This window comes from Cydia fagiglandana, chromosome 10 (genome assembly GCF_963556715.1).
Source record: "Cydia fagiglandana chromosome 10, ilCydFagi1.1, whole genome shotgun sequence".
Taxonomy (NCBI): domain Eukaryota; kingdom Metazoa; phylum Arthropoda; class Insecta; order Lepidoptera; family Tortricidae; genus Cydia; species Cydia fagiglandana.
Window position 1 is genome coordinate 9528820 of NC_085941.1, and position 17572 is coordinate 9546391.

The following is a 17572-nucleotide window of genomic DNA, read 5'->3' on the forward strand; positions in this document are numbered from 1 at the left end:
TTTAATAAATAAATAAAATAAATAAATGTATTGGCGTGGGCGAGACACACGATAACTAAATAACTGTCTGTGTAAGTGTAAAAATATGAGTGCACACATCTGCCATCTTGTGGCCTGAGTCGGAAACATATGTGCACATGTACATTGCCAAGGCAAGTGCTACCATCTACCGTTCTCGTCGGTACGTTTCCTTATGCAGTTCTGCCATCTTATCTTGTGGGCTACATCGGAAGCATAAACGACACATATACGCCTCGCGCCAAAAATCTGACGGCTCCTATGCTGCCCCCTATAGTTCATGCACGGGGCTTATACTCAAAAAGATATCCCATAGCTCTTATGTCAGCCAAAAAAGAACTATGGGACATATTTTTGAGTAATTTGAATACATCCATATTTTTACACTTGACTGTACATTCGAAATGGCCTGATAATGTAAGAGAAGATACCAAACCAAATTGAGCTATGAAGATATAGAGAATGAAGAGATTTGGAGCATGCTGCCAATTTTGTTTGACGTATGCCGTTCACACTTGTATACCTCATGTGCCCTCGTTCTTCGAACGCTGCCGTGGCGAAAGCCAAATACGACAGATTTCGATACCTAATAAATAACATAATAACTAAAAGATTGTTATCATCAAAATTATTTCACTTTCTAATTTATGGGACGAAAAACTTGCACGATTGCAAAATTTTTGGGTAAGTTACGGACAATCTGCGAAGAAATTCAAAGGTGTATGTGAAGTCCCCAATCCGCATTGGGCTAGCGTGGGGACTATAGCCCAAGCCCTCTCGCGCTCGAGAGGAGGCCTGTGCCCAGCAGTGGGACGTATATAGGCTGAGATGATGATGACGGACAATCGAAATTTTGTAGGTAGTTAACATATATAACAAAAGGTACACTTTTTTGTTGCTCTTGAATGTAGTTCTTTGTGTTCCTAGGATAAGTAATAAAATTGTATACATGTTGCAGTAGTTACAGAAATTTTATATAGTAACAATTTTTCCAAACCATAGCAATATAAAAAGAATCTACACAATACCTCCTACCACTCAAGTTGGATAATCGCAGAATTTTTTACTATAGGCTCAAATTCAAATCAACAAAAACTGTTAGGATTCTGACCCTTTTTACAAACAATCTCATCGTAAAATTACCTTCTTCCTATCTCCATTGTCATCCACAACCCTCGCCTCCGTGATGGTGGGCAGCGTGGGCACGGTGGGCACGCCTGGCATGTTGGGCACCGTGGGCACGCGCGCCAGCGCCTCCAGGTTGAGCGACGAGTGCACGCCGGGGTCCACGTTCAGCGGGGCCTGCAAAGATTGCCCTGACTTGTCCGTGGCCTGGCGACATACAACCTCTTTATATATGCACGGTGTAGGAATACGCGAGTTAGCTTTATAGCTGTGGCACCGATGTGTCGCCCGATGGAATGGGAACCAATGACAGTAAATAGAACAGATCCGTTTGAAATTTTAAAACGGTTATCTGCACTATTTATTTTGGTCAACGTGCATGTATGAGGTGTACACATAATGGGGATGCTAGGTTTAAATGGAGACCAATCATGGAATATTTACAAGACCGGCCATGCTTATAATACCGGTAATGATTTGATACATTAAACCAATATAACAATATCCCGATGATAACATACAATATATTGAATATAATTGGTAACATAGAATATATTGTACTTAGATGACCCGTAACGATTATTGTTTACACCAGTATGAATCGTGTTAACATGTGTGGATAGTAGGTACGATAATGAGTCACAAATTCGTAACACGGTTTTGATGTACAATTTCAATTGTTTGTAGCGTTGCTTCTGATGATTGCCTAATGCGCTAAATGTAGAAATTATTCATAATTATTACCTAGGTATCTACGTACGAGTATAATATAAATTGTCCATAGAGCTGATATAATGTAAAAAAAAAACATCTTTTATTGGCTTGGTGACTTCATGGACATATCGTGTCAATTGCTCTTGATAATTGCGTAAGCGTAAATACAAAACAAATCCCTTAAGTACAATAAAATGGTCCATCAAGCTAATACAATAAAATGAAAATAAACCTTATACATTTTTTATGACTTGGTGGTTTCATGGACATATTTCGTTGTTGAATAAGAGTTGTTTATAATAATGTATTTTTACCATGGACATGGACATGTCGACCATGCAAAGTTTGTATCTGTACAAAAAGTTAAACTGTTGTTGCCAAAACTCCTTACTATGTGTAAAGGAGTTGACGGAGAGAAACTTGCGTTTGTTCCTTAAGCTGACAATACAGCAATCTCTTTGAAAAAAATTAACAGTATTTGTTTTCCACAACGAGCGTGTTTCTTTCTACGAACGTATGATATAATTGATATATCCTCTTAGTATCAGAAGTGTTAACATAAATGATCATGACTCCAGTAAATTATACAAATGTATAAGCTGTGACGGTCAGACGCCACTTGACCCTTACCATGCTGCCCAAAGCGACCGGTTAGTGAGTTGGAGGTCGACATTACCTTCAGCCTCTTCTCCATAGTACCGTCGGGCAGTTGAACCACGAAGTATGAGCCGCCGATCGAGCCACGCTCCATTTGGAGCCGCTTCTCTTCCGCCATGCGTTGTAGGAGGGGCTTCTCTCCGGATGACTGAAATGTGAGAAATGGGTTTTATTTTATATTAATTTAGCTGTGGCTGCAGTGTTACTTAGTGGAACACTGCAGCCACAGCTAAATTTTTTGGCCGTGAGTAAGTAACGTTGACGTTAAAACCGAACTCCGGTATTGGAGGTAATAAGAACAACTGGCCTTCAGATACCTAAACACTATCCAAGGAGGCCTCATAAACGCACATCGATCTCGATTACAAGAGCCTGGGCCTCATGGGTGCATCAAGCGCTTGAGGATTTACGCCAGCCAACAATGTTCAACAGTTCTTGTCACTACTTACTTACCTTAGGATAGACGAGCGGCCTCATGAGCGCTCCAAACACCGCGCAGTTCAGAATCAATCCAGCCAGCAGCAGATTAGCGTTCTGCCACGAGCCGAACTCGTTGAGCAAGAGGGCGGCGAGCGGCGCGAAGGTGAATGACAACATTGTCCCAATGAACCCACCTTAGGATAGACGAGTGGCCTCATGAGCGCTCCGAACACCGCGCAGTTTAGAATAAGTCCAGCCAGCAGCAGATTAGCGTTCTGCCACGAGCCGAACTCGTTGAGCAAGATGGCGGCGAGCGGCGCGAAGCTGAACGTGCCCACGCCGGAACCGCACACGGCGATTCCGGTGGCGAGGGAACGCCGCGCCTCGAAGTAGTAGCCCACGGCCACTACTGATGGGAGGTAGATCATACCGAAGCCTATGCCTGAAAGAGGAATTAATGGGAACCTTTATAAAATGCAGACAAATACGAGGCAGTATATTTTTTCTGTGATATTGTATGTATCCGAGCTTTACCTAGGCATTTTGCTATGCAAATATGTATAAACAAGGGGTATTGTAAGATTTTGCGTGTAATAGACTATTAAGGGGCCCACTACTGGACTCCCAAGCAGCGAATGAGATTGCAACGGGAAGGATTGTACCTACTGAAGCTTTGAACCTATAATTGCGTACACAGTCAGTTTAGTTAGGCTTTTGATCTTCGGAATTAAACCCAGTTGCAAAAGTAGCCTAGTACTTAAATTGTATCGGTTAACAAACTAAATAGAAACAGGTACCAGGAACCAAAGATGAAAACGTGGTTGCCGACAATCATAGCGAGCAATTTGGCTCATCGCCCAATAAGACGACTTTGGCCAATTTACTAGCATTCAGCAATTTCAGCATTACCCGAAGAGCAGCTCATTAGCCCGCTTTGATGTGTTAACAAGTAATCAGCCCCATGATTTAAGATATCAAGAGTCTCGAAACGTACTTCAATAATATTATAATATAATTCAGTTTTGACAATTATATCATATTAATGACGCCATTCATATACATCAAAGGGGTAATATCATCATGTTTTGACATACAAACATATGAGTCTAATCGAAACAGCCTCTTTTGCGGGTCGGTAAAGCGGTAGTACCTATATTAATAGGCACCGTTAAGCACATCATCCAGTCACTATAAAAATAGTTTCGTTATTAGTGTTATTTAAAGCAAGTAGGTACTTTAGGTACAGTCGACTAATTACAATTTTATTCTGGGTCACATTTGACTTTGCCACAGTGATAATAACACGAGATTCATGAGGTTTTGCTTCATTCTTTAACATTAGGACAAATTATAGCAATATGCAATTGTAATCATAGGTTAGCTACGTAGCTAGCTATATAAGCGTTGCTTATCATGAACAGTGGTATAACTAAAAATGAAATGTTATTGCATTTAATATTCTATCTTTTACTGGTAAGATTTAAAGTCGAATGGCATTTCATTTTGTTTTGTGTCACTATTCATGATAAGCGTCGACTATGATTACATCACTAGTAGGTATAATATAGTTATCTAGGTAAGTGACAGTTTGTGAGAATGGTTATTACTCTTTCACGCAAAACGATAAAACGAATCGGGATGAAATTTAAAACGGATACCTACTTTATATGTATGTGTAAACACAGGTTTTGGCTGACCTTAAAAGAAGTAGAAAGGAGGAAGAGTGAAAATGAGTGGAAGGTAGATATGAGAGAGATGGAGAGAGATAGATATTATTCTACGCAGAAGAAGACACAGGCATGATCTAGCCTAATTATCATAGCATTCATAGGTATTATGATATCGGCGGCCGATACATATGGATGCTATTAAGCAATAATGTGTCAACCCACATTAATTTTTCAATAAGATGTGAACTCTAAAAATTTACGCTTAAAGTTGACGCTTAAATTTTACTGTAAAATGGATGTGGGATGACTCATTTTTGCTAAACACCATCCATATACAGTTAAGTGTAAAAATATGGGTGTATAAAACTTACTCAAAAATATGTCCCATAGTTCTTAATTCGCTGACATAGGAGCTATGGGACATATTTTTGAGTATGATGAGTGCACACATATTTTTACACTTGACTGTACCTATTTATCAACATAGGTACCTTGCGATGAGAGGTCAATGAAAAGAAGCTTGCGGTTACATTTTAATAATATTTCAATACCGCAAATTACCTCACCCAGGCGCTACTCCAAATACTTTCGTCATGATGTTATAATTACATTGAATTTACCTTAATTTTGTTTGTATAGAAATATGGAATAGTGGAATATGATAGCGGGTGAGTCAGGCTGTCGGCCCACAAATCGGTATTGAAACCGGACAAAGGAGCAGATGGGCTGTTGCGAACCGGGGTCGACGGTCGGTGCGTCATATTGAGCGAACTATATATCACACAAATTGATCACTAATTAGTATATACATAACTGTATCATAGGTGTTAATAATTGTGATTGACATGCAGTTAAAATGATTTATAGCTTTCGATAAAAAGTACAAAAGACGCGCACGAGCTAAAGGTTCTTTGTTTCCTGAGCCGATCGAGTTATGTGGATGAAATATAAATGCTTTGTGAGAAGGATAAAATACGAATAAATCAGATAAAAGACAGTCAAACAAATGGTAGCATGTTTGTAAACTGTTAGCGTATTTTTATCAACCATGAGTAAATTCGTAGGTATTTCAATAAATCACTAGGAAATGTATAGTACTATATTTTTTATCACTCGATTAGTCTATGCTATCTATTTCCGTTAGCATTAGTGAATTCGAAGGTCACGAACTCGTGGCACGGCGTGACTAATTGCAATTTCGGCTAAATTTAACAGCATTAATGCACAAACACTGCGAGCACAATACAATAGCCCTTTTTGAGACAAATCCGGAATATCATTAACATGTCACTCAACTTTGAACCCCTTCTTCTCAATGGAAAAGAAAATGCAAAGTTCAGACGAGGGATATTTAGTGAGGGATTGAAACCATATAAATGTTTCATCGTTCAAATGCAGAGTTTTTAAGTCCTCTGATAAATGTTTCGCAGTTTAATGAATGTTGACATGTCGATAACGTGATAACGGAGTGATTGTCAAAATTGATTATTAAAGTAAGGTTAACCAATATCCTTAACTTTAGGAAACAAAAACGACATTATGCGATGCTACTTATAGGAGTAGGTACCTATAGGCAAATCTTCGTGTCTGACTGACAAAAACTGAAAGACTGACAAGTTAATAAAGCTTAATGCTTGCTATTTAATGTCAAATTCATTTAATACTTGAATATGTGACAATCAATGCGATTTACAAAGCGATAAAACAAAAATAGTCCAATGCTTCGAGCTCATAACCGTGGCGAAACGTTTACGTATGGAGCCGACATTGAAATTCGATGATCTCACGTTTGGCTGCCAACTGGGATTCGACGACTGACGCTAAACAGTGCTAATGAATCTAGTTTTCGAGTTTACAAGGGATTCTGTTTGACGTTCGCGCTGCCTTGATGTGGCTCTAACGAATCCGGCTCGTGAGAGTTGCAAAAACGTTGTATCAATATTGTATCTCAACAGGAAGATGTTCAGTAATCAGTATCAGACTGTGCCTAAAGACATGAATTAGCGACAAAGACGAAATGTTCATGACACGCATGCTTGAATCACAATGGCGTCTTAATTGCACGACGCGAAGAATTAGGTCAATTCGTCGCACATGTCATGTCATCGGGAACGCTGTGTTTACAGCATTGACACGAGACTGAACTAAAACCGTCATATTGTTGCATTTTCAATATTAAAGCGCCAAAGATGTTTAGTCATTTTAAAAAGAAATGGTACAGGCAAATCATTTTAAGGAGAAATGGTGCATATTAGTTCGTACATATTTTGGCAAGAGGGTACTTTTTCTCTGTAGCTGACCGTACATCGCCCAGATTATCAATCTAATTTTATAAGTAATAAATTACTCTATAATTCCATGATGTCGATTCGCAAGAGTGGTCGCGAGATTTGTAATAATCTAATAATCTGTCGATATTTTCGGTCGCAGCTCAAAGTTCTTCATACAAAGTTAATATGCATCGCAAGTTTGTAAGTGTTGTTGAAAAACTTGGCAACGTATTTGCTGATCATTTTCCCGTACATACTTAATGTGATTTGAGGATAATACCTACCTACAAGAGTATCATGACCTTGTTTTATTGTACCTATTTATATTAAGAGGCAATCATTCACAGTACAGGAGACCAATTCAAACGTACATGTCCAACGCTCAGCACTTAAAGTAGGAACTATTTTACGCTTTTTTCTTCTTTTTTCACGGAGCTCGTCAAAGCCCAATTCAAAGTAAAATATGCATCACAAAGTTTGCATGTGTTGCTGGCAATCTTGCTGTATCGTTTCCCGTAGATGTGTGATTTGAGGATAATTATACAAGTAGGTACACAAGTGCACCATGACCCAGTGGCGCCGCGTCGTCTGTGATTGCTGGCTAGGTGCCAACATCCCGGCTGCGCGACCTTGAAATAGGCTTAACGCGGTTTTGCTCTAGTATAGCCGATACCCCGCCACGCTGCTATAGCAAAGAGTTAGGAATGATGTAGGTGTTACCTAGTAGGTATGTATGTACTTTCGCGAGGAAGCCAAAAAACAGACGATAAAAGGCTGAATGACGTATTTTGTAGTTTTAGGATTTCCTATTCACAAAAAGGGTTGGGACTTGAGACACGTTACGAAACTAACTCTGTCTGTCTGACTGTTACCTCTTCCCGCTTAAACCGCTGAAGCGATTTACATGAATTTAAATATAAAAAAGAACATAGGGTAGCTTTTGTCAACGATTGTTTGATCAACAGATATCTACGAAAGTTTTTAAATAGATAGGTCGTCGGTAGGAGGTGCTGCGAAAAAAGTCTCATAATACATAATAGTATGTACTCGTAAATTGTACTATGACTGACTGTTTAAAATGATTATCAGTTTGTAACGATTATCATGAGTCAGGCTTGAAATTACTCCGGGAAAACCAGCGGCATTTATGCTGCACGGCAATCTTTGTGCAGTGCCGCATTCACGGAAAGGAACGCCCTCAAGCCACGTTTACCGACGATTTTAAATTTTAAATTGTCCAGGGGTATTCTATTAACTTACAGAGTGTAGACGATTCTAATGCTCAGAATAACCAGTGTAAGTGCGCTCTTCATCTAAGGTAGATAACTAGTACCAGCAGTCCAGCAGATTTCGGTGTTTCGATTTGCCCGCGCTCGGTAAGCTGTAGGAGTAGCCAGTCAGGACACAACGCTAACATTCGAACGCCGGGGTTGCTGGCAACTGTTCAATTTCACACACGCTTTTGTTGCCGTTTCAGCGAAAATTCGAGAACAAAGAGGTAGGGAAACTAATTCCATTTCAAATCGCACGTCACCTTCGCAATCGTGAATGATATACGGACAATATAAATCCTACGACCATTAAACCGCCAGGAAAATATGTTTCTACCTATTTAAAACAATAGGTACCTAGAATAACAAGTTGTCTACATGTTAATGTGAAATATGATGCCATAACCTTATGTGAATTTATCACGCTAAGCAGGAAGATTGTGCATGTGCATGTATCTAAGAATAATATGCAAACGCGTGTAAGAGTTTAGGGGATTTTAATGTCAATTTGTGACATTTCAAGTTTGTGACTATATAAATGGCCAAAAGAACTCGGATCGCAATGTTAGAGCCGAGATTGCCGCCATAACAACACGGGTCTGTTACGTCCCACATCCCACCGTACTGTAAGAAGACTCTCAGGTCACATACCGTCAGATGTGTTCAACCATGTCGGAGCTTCCTTAGTTACGATTTCCGATTGAGCCCTTTATTTCCAGTGAGTGAACTTGCAATTCAAACCAAATATTTTGGTAGATCATCTCGTCAGTGAAAGAAAATCAATTCTGTAGCTCAAATTTTAAATTCTACTGACACATCTAATTAAAACGTCTAAAAGGATCCAGAAGGAAATTAAGGGGAGAGGCCGTTGCCCAGCAGTGGGACACTCAAATAGGCTAGAAAAAAAAAGGATCCAAGTCCTTCAATAAATTTTTCATGGCAATACCTTCGTTCATGGTGACACACCAAATAGTCCAGTGGATTACGTAGCGGATGTTATTATTTAAAGTCCTACAAGTACTAAAGCTATAAATAGCTGCAGTTAATTGCTGCTGCGCGTTACAATTGCAATGAAGTTATACAAATGAGCGCCGCCTGTGATGGGAATTGCGACAGTTGGTTGAACAGTCAACATCAAAAGTAGCGTATGAAATAACGCACCAAAAGTATCTGCCCCCTTCAAATACTTCTCCAAATACCTAGCAACAGTTTGATTGTTCTACATATAGAGACATATCTCGATGCAGAGAATGGAAGATACTTTTAACGCAGAGTCTGATTCATCACTTTTGAAGCTGACTGTACGAGTGCAATGTAGTCTTATCCTTTGGACTCGTCTCGGAGGGTTCTAGCGTCGATGAGTAGTTAGATGACTGAAAGAAATAATAAGTAGGTACTGAAGACGGCAGGGCCGACCTGGCATAGAAGTGTCGCCTTCAGAACAACATGGAAATCCATAAAAGAGGCATATGTTCAGCACTGGACGCAAATATGCTGACAAGAAGAAGAAGACTGAAGTTTTTGAGAAAAACTTGGTTGTTGTATTCTCTTATACATACCGCGATTCAGACGGTATTCAATGAAACCTCAATAATCTCGAAAGGACAACAACCTTGTTTTATTTAGGTAGGTATTCTATTTACAGAGAAGTAATATCGCCTGTTCCTATTAGATAAGTATTTGTTAATAAGTTTTCGCTCACACTGTTCCAATTACTTAGGTTATAAATACCACTCGTTACGAATAACCGATAGGAGAGAGATACTAAGAAATAAAACGAATATCTGAATTAAATTTCAAGAGGTTCTTATTTATTTAGGTCCTTTTTGTAAAAGAGGATTCGGTCTATAGCCCGTGGGATACGTATAAAAACTTCACCCACATTTGAATTCATTCGCAGGTGCAGGTTTCCTCGCGTTGTTTTCCTTAACCAAAAAGCAACAGCTAAAATTAGCAAATGATATTTCATACATAGGTACGTCACCCGAAGCTCATATTATTGGTATATTGCCTATATTGGTAACAAGCCGCGATTTGGATTCCCTGGCCGCGTAGCCAACGTGCCAATCGCTTACGTAGCGATCGCAACGTAACTGTAACTGTTGCACTAATATTGAAGAGTGATAGAGAGACACAAAGCGTTTCGTTATCGTAGCGATAGCGATTGTCGCCTTGGCTAGGCAGGCAGTTTAGAAACGAATCTGCTCAGTTACCAGCACCAGCAGCACCTAATGCGAGACATGTGCATTATCACAAAAAGAGGATGCCGAAGACGGAACGAAGTGGAAGAAAAGTCGGAAAGCGGCCTCTGTGGTCTCCAAAGCAGTAGCTGAAGACGCAACCGAGATGAAGAAGAGAGACCAACGCCTTATTTAAATCTGCTACTAAATAAACAATGTGCAATTACATAATTAAGTTGTATAAATAAGAGAAGCAGGTTACAGTTGTAATTAAGTGGGTATCTAATAATACCCTCGTCGTCGCCTGGTGGGAATAGCAACAGTTGTAGTGATGTTAATCGATTTGTTGGAATTTCCCTTGGGGTTGATTTTCACCGATAAATAATTTGCTAAGCGGTACCAGATGTCCTGTTTAATGAAGCAAATTAATAGCAATTCGGAAGCGGCGGGAAATAGTTTGCTTTACCTATTTCAAACGAAAGACATTAATCTGTGATTATGTATCCGAACCAAATTACGGCACATTGAAAAATAGAATATAGTTTTTCCGAATTAAACATTTTTTTAAAGATTTAACAACTTTAATTTCGACAGAACAATAAAAATAAAATTATTGTTACCAATCTTCATATCTCTTCATTATCTAACTTACGATTCTTCATACTGATCTGAGTAGAAAGGTCATAAGAATCCTGTAAAAAAATATCGCAACCCCATCGCGTTTGGATTGGTATTGCGTAAAAGTAGAATGTTGTTGATGAAAAAATTTCTACGTTTACTTTTTTAATCTAGCGTAATTTGCTCGACTTGGCCTTCCATGCCAAATGCCTATCTATATGTATAGCCTGGGTAACCTGGGTTGAATAAAAAAAACCGGACAAATGCGAGTCGAACTCGCCCACCGAGGGTTCCGTATTTTTCAGTATTTGTTGTTATAGCGGCAACAGAAATACATCATCTGTGAAAATTTCAACTGTCTAGCTATCACGGTTCGTGAGACACAGCCTGGTGACAGACGGACGGACGGACGGACAGTGGAGTCTTAGTAATAGGGTCCCGTTTTACCCTTTGGGTACGGAACCCTAAAAATGAATGATAATTCCTATAACAGACAGCTGATGACTCATTATTTCAAGCCGGCAATGTTTTACGAGTCAAATCTAGACACGCGGCAGCGTGTCAAGCCAAGTTCAAGCAAAGGACTGGCTAGCCAGCGCCGAGTGTAATATTACACGAACCACTTGGTGCCACTTTTGACCCTTCTATAACTCAAAACATCTTTGACGTAAACACATAAAACTACGTGTGTTTAATTATATCCATAAGGATATCTAGAAGCCCAAATTTCATGAAGCTAGCTCAAACGGTTATAAAGGTATGAAGGTCAAAAAGTCGTAAATTTTAAGACTGACTTATGACTTATAGTACCTAAACCTAACCTACTTCCAGATGACCTAGAAGGATGAAATTTGGAATCCAGCTTGGTTATTGTGTGTAACCGTAGGAAAAAATCTAAAAATAAAATAAAGTTAAAAAATAGGGGGGGTCCCCATACAAAAAAACCACTTTTTATTGGGACTGACATATAAGTACCTAAACCTAACCTACTTCCAGATGACCTAGAAGGATGAAATTTGGAATCCAGCTCGGTTATTGTGTGTAACCGTAGGAAAAAATCTAAAAATAAAATAAAGTTTAAAAATAGGGGGGGTCCCCATACAAAAAAACCATTTTTTATTGGGACTGACATATAAGTACCTAAACCTAACCTACTTCCAGATGACCTAGAAGGATGAAATTTGGAATCCAGCTCGGTTATTGTGTGTAAGCGTAGGAAAAAATCTAAAAATAAAAAAAAGTTATAAAATAGGGGGGGTCCCCATACAAAAATTTATTTTTTATTGTAGCGTTGGAACCGTTACAAGCAGATATTTGAAACTACCCCAATATATGTATTATTATATTTGCTATATTAAAATAAAGTTTAGTCAAAAAATAAGTGGTGTCCCCATACAAAAAACTTGTAATACGCTCTAAACAACCGGCCAACGGTGTGTCGTCGGCGGCGCGCGGCACCACATAATTATACAAAGAACAGAAGTAAAAACCATACAGCGGAAACACAAGAAAAAACGTTAAATCTCAATACCTGCCTAGTTTTCTTTACAAAAAGTATTGATATCCCACCAAAAACATAAATGTAAAAAAGGAGAGCCAAGTTCAATACAAAAATTATGCTTGGCTGTGGGGCTCGCCGCAAAAAGAATGGAGATCTAAATGAGTGCCACTGCCAAGTTCTATGCAAAATCCAAATATGTATTTATAGGAACAAAATAACATTATAAACAAGTATTAAACTCTATTTCTTTGCTTTATGGGATACCTATAAGAATTGCTGTTATTTAAAAAAATGTGAGATCTTAAAGTAGGTTAGATTTGGCTTGGCCAGGTTTTATCAGAATTACAATATATATAAAATGATTGATATAATGAAAACTGGCCAAGTCAAATCTAACCTACTTTAAGATCTCACATTTTTTTAAATAACAGCAATTCTTATAGGTATCCAATAAAGCAAAGAAATAGAGTTTAATACTTGTTTATAATGTTATTTTGTTCCTATAAATACATATTTGGATTTTGCATAGAACTTGGCAGTGGCACTCATTTAGATCTCCATTCTTTTTGCGGCGAGCCCCACAGCCAAGCATAATTTTTGTATTGAACTTGGCTCTCCTTTTTTACATTTATGTTTTTGGTGGGATAGGACATCTACAGGATAGATCTGTTAGGAGCATCTAAGCGAAGGACGTCACGCCGCACTACACTATGGCATGCCATAAATTGTGCCAAGGTCACACGCGGCCATACATTATACTGTATGCAATATTATTTGCGTTATTTGACACATTGTGACTGACGTATATAGAGATGTAACTAACCCAAATCGTTTGTCACAGCAAGCGATTACGATTGGATGGCACGTAGACTGAGGTATCGAATTGTGACGTATAATGAATTTTTATTTGATAGCTTTATTTAAAGCTAGAATTATATGGTTTTCCCGCAAGGTAAATGCATTTAATACACCGACCGAGTAGGTCGCACCCATCGTCAAAATCTAAACTAACTGGGGATCTATTTTAAAGTTTATTTATGTTATTTCTGTGTCAAATTTGTTGTCTGTTAGGTGACGATAAATATATCCATATTTACAGTTAATTATCCACCTTTTCCTTACTTTTATTAAAAGAAAAATTAAAAATTCATATCGATTTACTTAGACTACTACCGATTCATAACGGTGGTGTCCGGCCAACCCTAAAATTAAAAAAAAAAAGACGTAGAACGTAAACGTTCGCAGTGCATTTGTTTTCCTTTGTGATTTCGATGTGCAAGACATTTTACGTTGTATTGCTGTTGTGAGTGACAGATGTCAAATAACGCAAATAATATTGCATACAGTATAACATACACGCTCTCGTTCGCTTGGAGTTGTAGCATCATAACACAGATTGAGATTACATTAAACCCGAGCAGATTCGTCACTCTCATCTCACACACGGCTATTTCTTGTGTTGAAGTTAACTAAAGAACTGGTGTTTCAACTGCATGAGGACGTCACGCGGTACTACGCTATGGCATGCCATATAATTGTGCCAAGGCCACACGCGGACATATACGAGTTGTACAGTCGCCATCAGATATATCGGATCGGCCAAGGTGGTCACAAATATCTGAGCACGCCTCTATTGTCAAGGCGTTAGAGTGCGTGTTCAGATATTATGAACACCTTGGCCGCTCCGATATATCTGATGGCGACTGTACCATAACACAGATTATTTTAATGATCTGTCAGAAATACCGAAGCGATTATAAAGATCGGTTAAATACAATACAACATCTATATAGTCAAACCAAGCTACCTACCTCTACACCGACTTGACGATAATTAGTGTGGAAATTGTAAAACATAAACGTCTAAATTCTATTAAAATCACTCATTTACTTAGAACGGCTTGGAATTGTGACACTAAAAAAGATTACAATAGTCTATACAAATGGTAAATTTCCCTTACGAGAAATAAATACCCAATCTTACTTTTCATTATACGAACGCATTTAAACGCGCAGCAAGCAAAGTGCTTTCAACTCTACACAAAAGCCGAAAGTTCAAAGCCCTTTGGTCACCGCGGAGAGAAACACTCGTAAATGTGCAATGTTGCGAAGAGAGCTAGGTGTATTTCGTATTCTTTGTTCGCAATAAAATAATATACAAAGCACTCCGAGGATTTGCTATCAGATCTCTGCGGCGGTAGCACGGTCGCATTTTTATCGCTTGTCACCATGCCTGTCACGTTCGAACAAGTATGTAAGTGAGAAAGTGACGGACATAGTCACAGGCGATAATAATGGAACCATGCTGCGCCCGATCGAACCTAGTCTGTAATCAAACCTTTTGAAAGTAATTTCAATTCAAAAGAAACCGCACAAAGGCGTTCCATCAAAATGAATACATCATCATCATCACATTTAATTGTAAATCATGCCGCTTAGTCCAGATATTGAACTGAAACCACAATCACAGACATATAAGTAGGTCAGCAGACGAATCTACTTTGTATGCCAAAAGATCTTGCTTGAAACAAAACATTTGTGGTCGAATTTCTCGAGCGAAGGGTTTTGGAATTATTAGCAAGAAGAATTATTCTTCATGGCTTCAGAAGCGCATTATTATAGTGCGCTTCTGAAGCCATGGTAAAATACCAGTCTTCATTTTAAAATCTTTATTGGTTATTCAGTTCTTTAAAGCGCTTCTATACAAGTTGTTCGAGACATCAATCGGTGCAAATTATATTTGGTCCAATACACGCATTTATCAAACCCGGTGCAATATTTCTATGAAAATATTGACAGATAAATAACATCTCAGTAGGTAATATTTATCTGAATACAGATGAGAATTAAATCGCTATTATGTAAATAGAAACTAGACTCTGTCAATAAACAATGTTTATTAAAGATATACCTACTCTAGTGACGTCACTCATCTGCGTCACTAAAATTAGTTCACTTGATTTTCACAACAAATCTCGATACCTGCGATTTTCATTTCGATAGCTCTCATATTTCTACCGTAAATAGCAATCCCCATTTTCCGGCGCAAAATTGTTCAGAAGCTTTATATTAAATCGATAAACATGGAGGAAAATATCTAGTTGTTTACGAAATCGTAACCCGGCAGAATTGGGTTGGCAGCTCGCTTGTATACATACAGTTGTGAAGGGCGAGAAGTAAACTTAGTCAGGTGACTGACCATTATTACCGAGCGCTGCCTAATCATACAATCGGAAAGCCATTGCGATCTCGAGATTTGTCAACGATTGGTAGACTTTATACCACTATAATAAGGTTTACAAAAGGTAAATTCGTGTCTATTCGGAGATATATGCTGGTCCGTCTTAGCGTTGGACTGGTGCACGGTTGATTGGATTGATAGGAATGACATCAGTTCTACTGGATGCCGGCCAGTTGTTCCCCGAATTGCTAATTGAATGTTTAGGAACTGGGCAATTTAGAGCTCTTAAGTGAGTCATTATGAAAACACTAGCGGAGGTACAATATTTTGATAACAAACGCCATACATATGTTAGTTGCGTTAGAGACCGATTATTAATATAATTTTCACAATGAGCTAAATGATAGTCTACATTTCTACAAAAATGGTTTTGACGGACCAAATAAATAAATAAAGGATTGCAATATTTTAGGTTCAGCAGACAAAAAACGAAAATTGAATAATCATAGCTTCAATGTCCGCCCAGTGGGATCACGTTATGGCACGACATCATTTTACTCTCAAAGTGTATAGAGGCGTAAATACGACTGAAACTGGGGAGCTAATACACCTGGCCGTCCAATATTGGTTATTAAACGAGAAATACAAAAAATAGGTGATGATGACAGTATGTCGACGACTAGCGATAGTCTCGTTGTCTGCCGACCGCCTCCTAAGTTATGCCAACTTCACGCCGACAAAGGTTTTGTAGCAGGGAAAACTCACCTCCAAGCAGGCCGTAGGTGATCATCATGACTGTGACGCTCTTGCTAAACGTGGAGAGCACGAAAGCCGAGGCCGCCACCAGCGAGCCCGCCACGCACACCGCGCGGCACCCGTACTTGTTGCATAACGCTGATACTATGGGACCTGGAAACAAACAAAAAAATTTAGCCTACAGCTGAATCGTGAATTATTGTTTATTCGAATGAGGATTCCGATAAAAAATATTCGATTAATGCCCAAATCTGGAGGAGCCCAAACTTGGTATGTTTTGAAAAATATTTTTATTCGAATTTAATAAAATGACTTAAATGTAATGATGTCATATTTTTAGAATCGGTTTAAAAAGCCCTTTTATGTAATACAACACACGCTAGGTTTCTGAACATTTTTTTTTCAGACAAAATAATATGACATCATAACACCTTTACTTTTTTATGCTATGGGTCAAATTGATTGAAATAGCCTAAACATCAGTCGTACCGATTTTCATGCTTTTAACACAATTTGCAGCGTTTTTTGGCGTACCCTTTGCACTATTATGGACTGATTTCTCCATTTTGTTTGAGATCCTTAGCGGGTTTTGTCTTGATTGTCATAAGCACAAATTGGCACAGAAATTAAATTCCTTGATTGTGTCGTGTCTAGGCATATTTTTTTTTTTTTTTTTGTGGACGTCTCTCATATTATACATATTTCAAGTTGCTCGACTCATCATATGTAACCCACCACTTGAAATCAACTCCATTGTCTATTATTTCTTACTAGCTAAGTATATGATAAAATAAAAACTCATAACATATAGGCCTTAGTGGCCCCCCCACATCTGGCGTCTTTCGAGCGTCGTCGTCTGTCGGCGTCGGTCCAGCGCTATGGAAAATGACGTCGCTGCGCAGTTGCGTCGACGCTGCGTCGACGTTGCGTCGACGTCGGCCATAGAATTGTAGACGCCAACGCTCGAAAGACGCCAGATGTGGGGGGGGCCTTAATACCTGGAGCTAGAACGACACAGGTACCTAAATGGAAGAATAATGTTCAAGAATAAACTGCTAAGATAATAAATCAGTGATTTAAGGTGAATTCATAAATAAATATACACTTAACACGTAATAATATGAACCGGACACGGTTGTTTACAATTTCCACTCGAATATTTTTTTGATACAAAATGAGTCATTTATTTTTG

At 38.7% G+C, this 17572-nt stretch overlaps 1 protein-coding gene across 1 annotated transcript in view; it reads right to left on the reverse strand.

Annotated features, from left to right (window-relative positions):
* Positions 1-17572, reverse strand: part of LOC134668154 (monocarboxylate transporter 12) — a 59984-nt gene that overhangs the window by 11530 nt on the left and 30882 nt on the right. The window contains exons 3-6 of the mRNA XM_063525672.1: positions 16390-16533; positions 3129-3376; positions 2534-2662; positions 1162-1320 (exon numbers count right to left, since the gene is read on the reverse strand). Coding sequence (XP_063381742.1) covers positions 1162-1320; positions 2534-2662; positions 3129-3376; positions 16390-16533 — 680 coding nt within the window. The remainder of the gene's footprint in view (positions 1-1161; positions 1321-2533; positions 2663-3128; positions 3377-16389; positions 16534-17572) is intronic.